General features: G+C 36.3%; 1 protein-coding gene and 1 long non-coding RNA gene across 2 annotated transcripts; one reads left to right on the top strand and one right to left on the bottom strand.

Moving 5' to 3' along the window:
- Positions 1 to 505: 505 nt before the first annotated feature.
- LOC116177733 (nucleolar complex protein 4 homolog A) lies at positions 506 to 3,372 on the top strand. Its single transcript, XM_031496801.1, has 4 exons — positions 506 to 632; positions 699 to 1,103; positions 1,149 to 1,962; positions 2,654 to 3,372. The coding sequence occupies exons 2-4, from the start codon at positions 770 to 772 to the stop codon at positions 3,006 to 3,008; spliced, it is 1,503 nt and encodes a 500-aa protein (XP_031352661.1). The 5' UTR covers positions 506 to 632; positions 699 to 769; the 3' UTR covers positions 3,009 to 3,372.
- Positions 3,373 to 4,249: 877 nt separating this feature from the next.
- LOC116177736 lies at positions 4,250 to 12,522 on the bottom strand. Its single transcript, XR_004146742.1, has 3 exons — positions 12,321 to 12,522; positions 11,586 to 11,820; positions 4,250 to 6,004 (listed from the first exon to the last, which is right to left on the bottom strand). It is a non-coding gene; the product is annotated as an uncharacterized LOC116177736 (long non-coding RNA).
- Positions 12,523 to 12,911: the final 389 nt, after the last annotated feature.

Below are 12,911 nucleotides of genomic sequence, written 5' to 3'. Positions count from 1 at the left end.
GAGGAGCACTGGTCTAGACAGTGTTACCGCATCCCTCTCTAACCGAGGACTCCTAATTCTCGGTTAACAAAGTCTCAGTGGAGACAAGTGACTAAACAATGGTGTGGCGAGGGCCCACCCCGCAAGTAAATCTTTGTACAGCCGCTTGTAAGAGGTTCAAAAAACTAATGGCGGCTGGGTATAATCCAAACGAAGCTGAAAAATCAAACAGTACCTTCAGGAGCGCCGGCAAGCTCAAAGCGATGAGACCAGAAAAGGGAGCAGAGGGCAGTTAAGTCCACATATGGGAGCGCAGATAATACCCTCAAATAATCCCGTTCCATCACCAACTTCTCAAGCCATGAAGGATTGACGATTATCAACAATAAATAACTGCAGCTCGTACCTTCAAATAAATTATTTTTTTTTAAATTTAATTATACACGTGCAATTTATTTACCTTCACACTGTGGATAATTAGTTCGAATGATTATTCGTCGAAAGCATTTGAACTACCAGAGCGTAACATTGGACCTACGTCATCATTATATTTGTACCTCACATCGTCACTAAACGTCAATAAGTTGCAATTTGTACAAATTGTTAAAATGCGGGGTGTTTAATATAATTTAGGCAAAGTAAATAGACCACCGGTAAGTAATCACGCTAAATTTGCCCATTACGTGTTGATCTCCCTGTTTTAAGGCTACTTTTTTTAGTGACTGACATTTTGGAATTCCAACCTAAAAATAAGGTTATTGTGTCGCACCGTATTTTCTACAAGTGGAGAATGTCCAACGTTGAAAGGACGACAAAAATATCCAAAGTATTACGTTTGAAAGCTCAAGAATTTCTATCTTCATATAAATATGCAGACAATCTAGTTGACATTATCAGGCATTTTGAAACCGGTGCCGATTTATTAGCATGCCTCCTTTCGCTCGAATTGATTTTTACAAATCTCTTAAAGGAGAGGCAGATGTTTGTGCAGATTGTGCCATTGAAGCCGCCGGAGGTCACCCCAGAGTTACAATACAAGGAATGGTTGCGACATATCTACGAGGAATGCTTTAATAAAATACTAAATTGCTGTGAGTCTTCGCCTACAAAAATTCAAATCCAAGGTGAGTGTTTACTGTTTTTAACAGCACCTTAACTTAGGTCTGCAGGTTTGACAACTGCCATGAATCTGATTAACTATGAAGCAAAGTATCCACTCGAAGCAAAGCTTAATTTGAGAAATTATATACCTTTAAACAAATTAAAAGCAGTGTTAATGAAGCTGCTTACTTCTAAAGAGAATACTTCGCATTTAATTCAAAAGTATGAAGAGTATTTAGTTTATGACGATGTTTTATTTTTCACTTGGAAAATATTACCGTCACTAACCGCCAAGGCGAACCCCAATGAATTTTATATGCTAAATTATTTACAACTGATGGAGAAAATGCAAGTGAAGCGAAATGACGACCCTAAGGCGATGTGCTGGATTGACGGCGATGAAAAATTGACCTTTCACTTTGACCAGGTTAAGACAAAACGGTACTTAAACAAAATCTGGAATTGCCTGATGCTATGGCAGCACACGCCCGCCACCCACAAGCAGTTGCTGATAGTGTTACTGGAACGGGTACTTCCCCACTTAGAGAAGCCTTTGCTGATGACTGATTTTTTAATGGACTCGCTAGATGTAGGCGGACCAGTTAGCCTTTTAGCACTTCAGGGAATGTTCACCATGATCCAGGTGCACAATCTCGAATATCCAAATATTTTCGCTAAATTATATTCAATGTTCGAACCGGAAATTTTTCACACAAAGTTCAAGGCGAGGCTCTTCTACTTGTCAGATTTATTTTTAAGTTCATCGCACCTTCCCGGGGCGATGGTAGCCGCATTCGCAAAACGGTTGGCACGATTGGCTTTAATCGCACCGTCTGAAGATATAATTATAATTTGTATGTTCATTGGGAATTTAATTATAAGGTTTGTAGCCACTAACAAGAGTTATCTACAAAAGTTTTTTCATAAGAGTTTGGGCTTGGGTTCAGGGAGTCATTTTAAATGCTTAGTTTATGCTGGCATTTCTTTTTGAAATTTGAAAGTGTATATGAGTATACCTTGGTATTAAAGTATTATGTTGCTTAGATGTGATAAATGCAGCTTAAATTGGGATATGTGGTAAATGGGAGATCTGCTAATGATCTCAGAACTATGTAGTTGAGTGAGAGAATAATATGGAAATATTACAAATGGACTTACAAGACCTTAAATGGACCTTCAATCAAATCATTGTTGTATTTTGTTGTATCAAGTTTACAATACTGATTAAATTGTCAAGTTTTGTTGTTTAGAAAAACAGTCAGAATAATGTTATGAATTTTAAAAGACAGACGTTTGACACGAAATGTGAAACTTAAACTTTTATAGGGTGTCCAAATTTCGATTGGAAACTGGGGTTTCTCGATTCCAAGAATCAGTGTTATTTTTGTTTTTGTAAATAATTTCATATCTAACTATAAAATTAATAACTTTACAATTATTTTGCATGAACCAAACATGGATGTGACGGAATCCTTTAATGATATATCTTATTCAGTGTTGCCAACACGAAATTTTCCAAGTCCAACTCTTAGGAAAAACCTTTTCGAACAAAATATAACTGTATCTATTGCAGGCATCCAAATTTGAAATCTCTCTTAAATCGTCCAAACGGCGGTAGTGCAACCTCAGATCCGTATATTATGGACGAGCGTGATCCACTAAAGTCGAACGCGATGAACAGTTCGTTGTGGGAAATACAGACATTACAGCATCACGTTCTCCCTAGTGTGGCGACAGCGGCTCGTTTCATCAACTCGCCACTACCGAAGGTGGAATGGGATTTTAGCAAGATTTTAGATAGTACCGGAGACGATATATTTGATAAAGAAATTAAGAAAAATAGTAAACTAATAGTATTAGCATTTGATAGACCGAACGGTTCCTGTTTAACGCGAGGAGAAAAAATTGCGTTGCACTGGAACATTTAAGTTGAACGTATAGTGTCCCATCTCCCTCCCCAGTCGAACATTTTGTTGCTTTAAATAATATTTTTAATAACCAAAATTCCGTAACTTGCCCTCATCACACGTCGGATTTTTTCTAGTCGTCAGTTGTACGCAATTAGGTGTCTCTTCGTTTATGAAGAGGTTGATAAATTTGTGGACCATATCATTTTATTACGCTTACTAGGTTTTGTTACATTTCGTTTGTCAGTAGTTACAAGCTTCAACCTATATACTACATGTATGTAAGTTTAATATACAAATCTAAGCGTCATATTACTGTGTTACATCCTTTTGTTACTGATATTATTTTAAGCTTAATCTTTAATAAATCGTTGCTTTTTGTAAATTTTTTGAAAGGAACATGAACAGATTCCCGTACATTTTATGTGTCTTATTTGGGACTCTATGGTGCAAAAATGCGTTAAAAAGGAGAGTTTGGAAAACATTCACTCCACAGCAACATGAAGTGGGGGGTGGTTGCTTAGAGTTACTGGCGAGGAGGGGATCAGATCTAAGCATTGAACTATAATTAAACTGGAACGCCGGTCTCTGCCATAGAAACGTAGCGCGCCATAAATTCAAAACATATCAAATAGGCTGCTCTATGCATGCGCGAGAGTACGACAGAGATCCTCCTTGTGCCCCTCTCTCTCGGAGCGCGCGTTCCAGTTTAATTATAGTTCAGTGGATCCAAGTTTCCTCCCAGATCCGCCCTTATCCAAAGCTGCCTCGATCCTTCCACTCGTCCTAATCATTTAGCCGTATGGACGCATTCTGACTCTCTGCCTCACAGCTAAGTGTAAAGGATCTAGTCCCAGAAGTGTCTCCATGGCCCACCAACGTGGAAAGTGAATAACGGGGGGGCAAAAATCAGCGACCATGGAGTCTGAAAGGGCCTTCCCATGCAAAATTGTGTACGAATTAATGCTAAGCAGTGGGTTTTTTAAGTAACTGAAACCCGTTGATTTAATCAATCAAATAATGTATTTTTGAAAGAACAGTTTTGAAAAATATTTTAAAAAGTGTGGGAGGATGTCTAGTTATACGCAACTGAGCAACTCAGAGATACTTGACTCGATTGAGAAAACCATAGCCATAGATCAATCATATTTTATTTAAAAAATAATGAAGAAGAACACACAAAAGTTTAGTTTCTATATTTTATTGCACTATTGAGTATTGTAAAGAAAAGCAAGTACCTAAGTATAAAAAAGCAGCCCTATTAATTGAATCTAAGGTGGCGTTGTTAAACGCGCCCTCGATACCTAGAAACCTACGAGTAAAATAAAAGGAGAGAACCATGTATTAAAAGGGGTCGAGACGAAAATGAACAAAAAGGAAGTTATAAGAGTGGGGGGAAACGCGTCATTATTGGCAGTGGTGTAATAAAACAGAACTGACATCGTCTCTTCTGTTTTAAGATAAGTACGTGATATTCGTGTAGAAGTAGACATAGGCCCTCTCTTTCCTAGTCTAAGGGATTTCCTATCTACTTTGAGATGATAAAACGGCTTCTGAAAGACGCCTAATTTTATGCAACCAAAATAACTTCTTGAAACAAGTTAGGCGTCCTTTAGAAGACTTTTTGTCATTTAAAAGTAGACATAGGACATTCCTATAGAAAATCCCTATGTCTATTTCTACATGATCATCACTGTAGATGATTTATGAAAAGGACGTGATGGGATCAGAACTTAATAGTGTAATTGTTTACTGCAAAATGCTTTTTCCGCTAGAGACGATTCAGAACCAATAAGTCCTGTAGATCTTTTAACTTTTATTATATGATAATTATATGGTGATGATGTTTTTCCGAACATTGGCTCCTGCAATTCTTTCCACCCGCCCCTCTTGAGCGTGAATCTCGTATGCGGTCACGTTTTCTTTGGTGGCTGGTTTTTATCTGGGGTGATTTCTTGACCATAGCGGCGATGGCGGAGAAAGTATATAGTAGTGGCGTGTCCGGAACTTTTGACGAGGAATTGACGAGTTGTAGAGGGTGTCGGTGGGATGATCGCTGAAATTGCGCCTCTGGTGGATGACGCCGTGGTTTTAGTGGTAGTCTTGTAGTTAAACAGTTTGGACGTTAAGGCTGCTGATGGTTATGTGTTGCTGTGTTGGGATGCGTTTCTTCTTCTTACTACTATGAACTTACCGAGCTTCGGTGCGAAGAGTAAAGAGAGGGCGCAAGTCGGGGCAGAGTACGCTCGAGGTTTTGTTCTAAGAAAGGGTGCATAGGACGATCTAACTTATTGTCCACCTCTTGAAGCTATGATTTCCAGTACAGTGGGAACAGGCCGCTTTATCTTTGACGCTTTTCTAGCAAGTGGACGGGTTTTTCCCTTCGAGTCGGGCACACGGAGAGTAGCGGCAGTTTTTGCCCGATCGAGTGCGAAAAGCTCTGGAAGGCGTCCATTCTTAACACCGTGGCAGTACAGCATCTCGGCAATGTGTGTTGGCTGACACTAGGGGCCGGTTTTTGTGAGTGACGAGCGATTGTATAGGATCTTTTTTCCTCTGAAACACGTCGATTGGCGGGGCGTCGCGATCAGTGAGGTCCTTTAATTTCGTCTGTCACTGTAATGGTCGAAATTGCCAGCCCTTTGATGGCAACTTTAAGCTCGCGTCGGAAATTCGAGTAAACTCTCCCTCTTGGTATAGTTCGAAATGCGTCGGGGGCTGCCTTTCCCACGACTTGTTAACTTTTTGTTGATCGTTAGGGGTTGAGTGGTGGTGGAGGTACCAGGCCGGTAGAAATGGTGAATTGTCTGTTGATGAAGCGATGACGTTGATGATTTCCATTGGCTGGCACTTAAGGCGAAAAAACCCCTAATCTTCTTTTTCTCATCTCTGTTTCAAATGTTTATATTCCCTTATAAATTTCATTGTTTGATTTAAGTCTGTACTCTCCATCTATTTGGTTTGTGCCTCAAATTTTCTTAAGAATCCTCCTCTCTTCTTTGAAAATATTTCTAGAACTAAATTTACCAAGGTATTCACTTGCATATAGCGCTTCAGTATTGATAACTATTTCATAGTATCTCAACTCTGTTTTTGTATTTGAGGATGTTCTAAAAGGAATTTCCATTTTAAATTAGATACTAGGTATATTAATCTGCAAAAGCTACATGATACTATTATTTTCGGTTCCAATATTAATAGATTCTAGAATTTGAAACTCTTTACGTTGGTTAGTCCATTTAAGCTAAGTTAAATAGGCTTGGAGAAAGACCATCATCCTGCCAACACCAGTTTTAATTTCGAAAGGTTACTTAAATAGTTGGTATTAGGTAATAGGAATATTTTAACAAAAAACCTGTCTAATAAAGTCGTGTAATAAAGTGTTTTTTGTATTATTTTATTTTATTTATTATGTTGATTTTAGAAAATGGTTTATGCTTTATGGTAATATTGCTAGGTGTTTTTTTTTCAGAAATCTACTTGTAGCATTGGTGAATCCTTGTTGTCATATAACATTGCTATACAATTCTCACCTTTTTATCAGCAGTTAGGTTTATGTATGTTTTGTCACCTATTATTTGGACCAAAGAGTATACAACGTTATATACTCTTTGCTTGGACGTAAAATTTGTTTAAAATTAGCTAATTTTTTAAACGACTTTATACGTATTTCCCAGACCAACATTTCCCGTTTTAGGACATTATTCAACTGATAATGGTGATGGAAATCTTTCGTTCTCACATGGTTGCCCCAACAACATATAATTTCTATTTATTAAGAGGCAGAGCAAAGCGATGCAAGCTTTATAGGGGAGTCGATGGTGTCCGTCTGTCCGTGCGAACACGATAACTATCAAACGCTTGGATCGATTTGGTTCAAACTTTGACCAGTTGACCTATATGCCACAAGTAATAAGATTATTGAAAATGGGTCAAATCCAATGACCCCTTGGGGCCACGCTTCTCTGTCTCTGCCAAACGCTTGAACCTATTTAATTCAAACTTTGCACAGTTGGCCTATATGCCACATGTAATAAGCCTATTGAAAATGGGTCAAATCCAATGACTCCGTGGGATCACACCGAGGTGCACTGCTGCTTTTTTAAACGCTCTTTATGGTTTTTTTTAAAATCTCTAGTGAGTAAATCCAAGGATTAAAAAGAACTCAGGTTACGTGAAGGCATCAAAGGCGATCCTGGGAACCTGAACGCAACGTCCACTATTCACAATGCCTACCGCCTCTTACTCTAGTTACAACGTCCCTCATATCGTCCGTTTTGATTATATCGGATACCTGGTTATTTTCCGATTTAGAATATTTTAGAAAAACCTTTAATTTGCAAATTCATGGTAGGGATCAGTGGCAGTTGCAACCAATTTGAAAAGTGGTTGTTAGGTAAGTCGGGGGAGTATGGTCAGTAGGTATCGGTGAACGTTGTAGCAATAATGGTCAAAGATTTGATACAACGTTGTACTCAAAGTTCCGCCGAATCAGACTCTTTTTAGGGGTAGGTAGTGATTGGCGGTACCAATGTTCTTCTGTATTAAAACATACTTCGCTCGATGTCAAAGAGTACATTTTCGAATGGAAAAGACAGAAAGAATTTCGAACATGAGATTTTTGTTAATAAACCACCAAAGGCGGTACGACTCAGTTTTTATACTTATCTCGAGATCATTTCAGTGATAAGATAGGTGCAACATAAAGTATGTATAAGTCGCCTCTCGACATGGAAGATAAGAACATTTAATTATTATCACCGATAAACTTGTTATCTGCACAACGCTCATATCACACAGTAACATCAGTAAATCACGTAACTGCTCAAGTTGATTTTTTTAATAAAAATATAGTCGCCCATTTCCGCCTAAATTGTTATTTAGGCACCAATTTTGTTAAGAACAAGATCAAACTCACAAGAAGATGTGTGTACAACACGCATGTTTTTGCTCAAAGGTAGATTGAGCTCGCTAGTCTTCATTTACTCAAATTTCGCTGGGAAAATGACAAAAACATTTGAGTGGCGGGACTAAATTTTATGCCTCCGGTTTTTTTCATCGATTTCGTCGGAAAAAAGGCAAAACACTGATCCCATGAAGAGTATGATCATTTACGATTATCGATGAGAGGAACTCAGTTTTATGCCAAAATGCCAAACATGAATCCTGTAATTAGAACATTTCCCCGCAATACGAACAGGCGCAGTCTCGCGCTAGTTTAAATAAAATATTAGTTCCTATAGATGGCAAGAGTAGTATTTACCGCACGTAATCCTCATTTACGTAGCCGTAACGAGTACTTGTTGTCCTTCTGTTTGGCATGTACATGTACACGTTCATTTTAAAGTTTACGGTGTGCAATAAAGATGTAAAAATAAGCACAATTAATGGACACGTACAAGTCAATAAAGTACGCTTCGTTTATGTAATTTATTTTGAAAAGTATAAGAGTACCAGTTTAAACAATAGGAATAGTTGCTTTTCTTTTCGTATTAATTTTTCAACACATATTTCTCGGGAAAACACTTTTTCTTATTAATTTTGGTGCGTAGAATCCAAAACAATTCGTACTTTTTCGATCAGGCTTCTCAATCAAAAGTTATAGACTAGAAATCAATTTCGAAAGAAAATTCAAAGGGCTGTAACTTTTGAACTAGTAGCCCAATCTTGGAACTATTTGAAATTATGAATTCTACAGACCACATTCTATAAGAAAATTTTTTTTCCCGGTCGATCTGAGACAATTTTTTCTTCTGGCCTCAGAAAAAGGCAGTGTGTGTATATAAAAATAAAAAATTATTAATTTTATTATTTAAAATAATATTAAAACCTTCCTTTTTTACCAAAAATCGACTGCACCAAAATTTCTCGGGAAAACACTTTTTCTTATTAATTTTGGTGCGTAGAATCCAAAACAATTTGTACTTTTTCGATCAGACTTCTCAATCAAAAGTTACAGATTAGAAACAAATTTCGAAAAAAAATTCAAAGGGCTGTAACTTTTGAACTAGTAGCCCAATCTTGGAACTGTTTGAAATTATGAATTCTACAGGCCACATTCTATAAGAAAATTTTTTTCCGGGTTGATCTGAGACAATTTTTTTTTCGGGGCTCAAAAAAAGGCAGTGTATAACCTTCCTTTTTTACGAAAAATCGACTACACCAGAATTTCTCGGGAAAACACTTTTTCTTACTAATTTTGGTGCGTAGAATCCAAAACAATTCGTACTTTTTCGATCAGACTTCTCAATCAAAAGTTACAGACTAGAAACAAATTTCGAAAAAAAATTTAAAGGGCTGTAACTTTTGATTTAGTAGCCCAATCCTCAAACTGTTTGAAATTATGGATTCTACGGGCCAAAATACTATAGGAAAATGTTTTTTCCCGGTCGATCTCAGACAATTTTTTTTCCGGCTTCAAAAAAACCTATTCAAATATTTGAGAACAATTTAGAAATGTTTAGGGAAAGTTTCCATTGTCACAAAATCAAATATAAAAATCGAGATACATCTGAATACCGAACTCGATAGTCTACGTAACTTAAAAGCAATAGGGACCTTTCTTATATCCTTAAGACCATGTGTACCAATTTTCAAAGCGATCGCACGTTTCTAAACAAGTTATCATGCACACGGACAAACGGATGGTCAAAAATGGATCTGTTCCAAAATCGCTAGGATTAATTTCAGAAAGGCGTACGTATCATGTGCACGACGTACGATCGCTTTTAAAACTGGTACACGTATTCTTAAGGATATAACATGGTATAAGAAAGGTCCTGGTAGGTACCTCCTATATAATAATATAATAATAATAATACGCTATTCCTCCCCTTAAATTTGTATATAACAATAGAAATATAAAAACAGTTAACCCCATACAAAGTATAACTTGATTTTTTAAGTAGTATTAAGCCTTTTATCTAGTATACTATTTTAAATTTTTAATATATTTGAGTGACAAGTATTTGAATACTTTTTACTGTATTCGAATACTTTTCAAAGTAAGATAATGAAATACTTTTCAAAGTATTCGAATACTTTTTATAGTATTCGAATACCTTTGATAGTATTAGAATACTTTTGAAAGTATTCGAATACCTTTGAAAGTATTCGAATACATTCTAAAGTATTTGAATACTTATTTTTTTAAGTATTTGAATACTTTTCAATGTATCTGTATCTAGTATTCGCTTGTGCTGGCCGTAAAAGTATTTAGTATTGATTTGTGTAAAGTATTTACTATTTAGTATTCAAATACTTTTTGAAAGTATTCTGCCCAGCTCTGGGTATACGCCAAGGGATATTACCATATTCCTCCATATTCCGCCCGTCCGTCTGTGTTCGCTATAACTGTTATAGTTAAGATCCCCAAGAAGGGAAATCGTAAGATAATAATAATAATAATTTTGGTTATGATCCAGTTTTCTGGTTGCAATTTCCCATTTTATAAGAAAACAAAGGAAATTGTCAACGAATTATTTGCAGCGCATGGTCCGTTGCAGCAGGTATCATGGAATTTTTTTGGAAATCGGTTTGAAGCATCGTCTCTGAGATAAAGGTAACCAACAGCGCACTTAAGTGGTTGTTTTTCCACCGTTACCTAGATACGGTATTTTTTCCGCAATAAATAGTAAATAACTTAACGCTCTGATTTGAAATGCAAACAAAATCTCGATCAAGAACAATATTTACATTTGATATTGCTCTATAAACAAATAAAAAACCGTGTGCGTCCTTCGTCCAGAAAAAGGCACTTCTAGAGCGTATTTTTCCAATAGGTACCTAATCGGCGTGAGTTAGCTAAATTTGTTTAGATTATCAATCTATAAAAAAGATAACTCTGTGTACTTAGGGCCACCGATGGTATTGTTATGCAATTTTGATCAGCCGTAAATACCTATAGATGAGCCCCTGCCCATTGTCGGTGTCTTTAAAGTGAACGCGCATTCCTTTCTAAATTATGAGCACGATTCTAATTTAGAGTACCAACATGACGTCGGGGTTTTACATTAAAATTGAAATAATTGTAAATACACTAACGTAATGTTTTAAACAAACGACTAGAATTAGCCGAGGAATTTTTTAAGTGTCTTTGCAGAATCGGTCATTACTTTTTTCCTAGTCTCCAACGGGTTTTTTTTCTCCCTTAATACGTACACAATTAGGATGAATTATGCTTAAATTGCGTAAGTAATTATTTTACTATCAGGTTGGAGTAACGAGGTTAACCAATTTTTTCCATTATCAATGTTGAGTAGGTACACGTATGAGTGAACGTACTTATATTGTTGTACTACGAGACGCTATCGATTGTAATGATAGCGCGAGTGTGTAAGGGGAAAAAATTTCAATTAACATTCATAGATTAGCTAGAACAAGTTAAGAAACTTTGTAATTCAGGTAATTACGTTTAACGGAACATAAAAATGTTACGATGCGGATGAGTAAAGGAGCAATTTTGAATTTAATTATGTTTTGATGCGTTCAAGGTTGAATATCGGTTAAACAAAAGAATTTTGAAAATGCCATGAACATATGAGTGATGATTAAACAGCAAAACAGAATTCCTTTTTTTTCCTAGGTCCCTTTACTCACGATTGCTGCAGAAAACCTGAACCCTCTAGGCGCTATGAGCTTGAGGAGTTATCTGAGCTCAATTATTGAAGCAGAGGACCGCTCACGAAGATCTTCGACTGCCTTATCCTTGCCATGAGGGAAAAATTTCGTTACGTACTTTACAAGCCTTGACATCCAAATTAATTAGGCACGTTTCGCGGATTTTTATATTTGTTATAACTGCTAATAGCGTCCATATTGTATTTTACAATTGCTGGAACAAACAGAATGTTATAATTTCGTACACTCGAATTCGTATTTAGGCAATTAAATGGGGAATTATGTTAAATTAAATATTATTATTGTAATTACTATAATAGCATCAAAATCTAATTTTTTAAGTGCGCATTTGTTATAAAATCAAAAATTTATTATATATAACGAGTATGTTTTTGTTAAACATTTGTGTTACTCGACTTAGTGTGACTTTTTAACCTTGATAAGCTCATCTTTACAGCCAATATTAACCTTATGTAGTATTATCGTACCAGTTTAAAAAAATCCACATTTAACATGGTATGAGAGGTTTAACTCTCATATTGCAACACTTTTTTCAACCACGGCACAAAAATATACTCCCTCGGGCCAGAGTGACAGTCTTGAATGCAATTTCAAGGGACAGAAACAGAAAAGTATCAATATTAATAATCCATAGATCAAAAAGCCAGAACCGATCAAAATCAACACCCAAAGACCATTAACCACAATACCTACCTCCTCTTGATCAAGAACTCCCTCAATTCAGTAAACAAAGAGGCAGAAGCTTTTCCTAAGAGACACAGAAGTGATTTTCAATAGTATAGTTCCTTTTAACATTATCAATTTGCGATAATGCACAATGTTAAATATACCACAATTTTACTAAAACAACAACAATGTCAAAATAACGCCTCGTTCTTGAAACGAAAGATATACGGCGTCGTGCCACATTTTTATACCGGCGCATTACAAAGAGTGGCCACTATCTACTTATCTATCATTGAATTTTGTCAAACTTACACGTGTGTTAATTATATCGAGGAAGGTTTTTCGGTGTTACAATAACGATAATTGCCCAAACGCGGCCATTAAGGAGATAAATAATTATTTAAATAACCAAAATTAGGTTAAACATCTTAACGATTTGAAGGATTGATAACACATTGTTTTCGGACCCATGCAAACGAAACAATCAAAAAGTTTGCAAAACTCGGATGAAAAACAACTTGTTCAAAAAGGGATAAACAAAAACATTATCTTTTTTCATTGATAAATTTCTGAAAATTCTTTCTAGATCATTGACAGTATGCACTATGTCCGAACCAA

The sequence above is a fragment of the Photinus pyralis genome, unplaced genomic scaffold, assembly GCF_008802855.1.
Source record: "Photinus pyralis isolate 1611_PpyrPB1 unplaced genomic scaffold, Ppyr1.3 Ppyr1.4_LG8, whole genome shotgun sequence".
NCBI lineage: Eukaryota > Metazoa > Arthropoda > Insecta > Coleoptera > Lampyridae > Photinus > Photinus pyralis.
The sequence above is the reverse complement of the archived record's forward strand: the minus strand, read 5'-3'. Positions and strand labels throughout refer to the sequence as shown.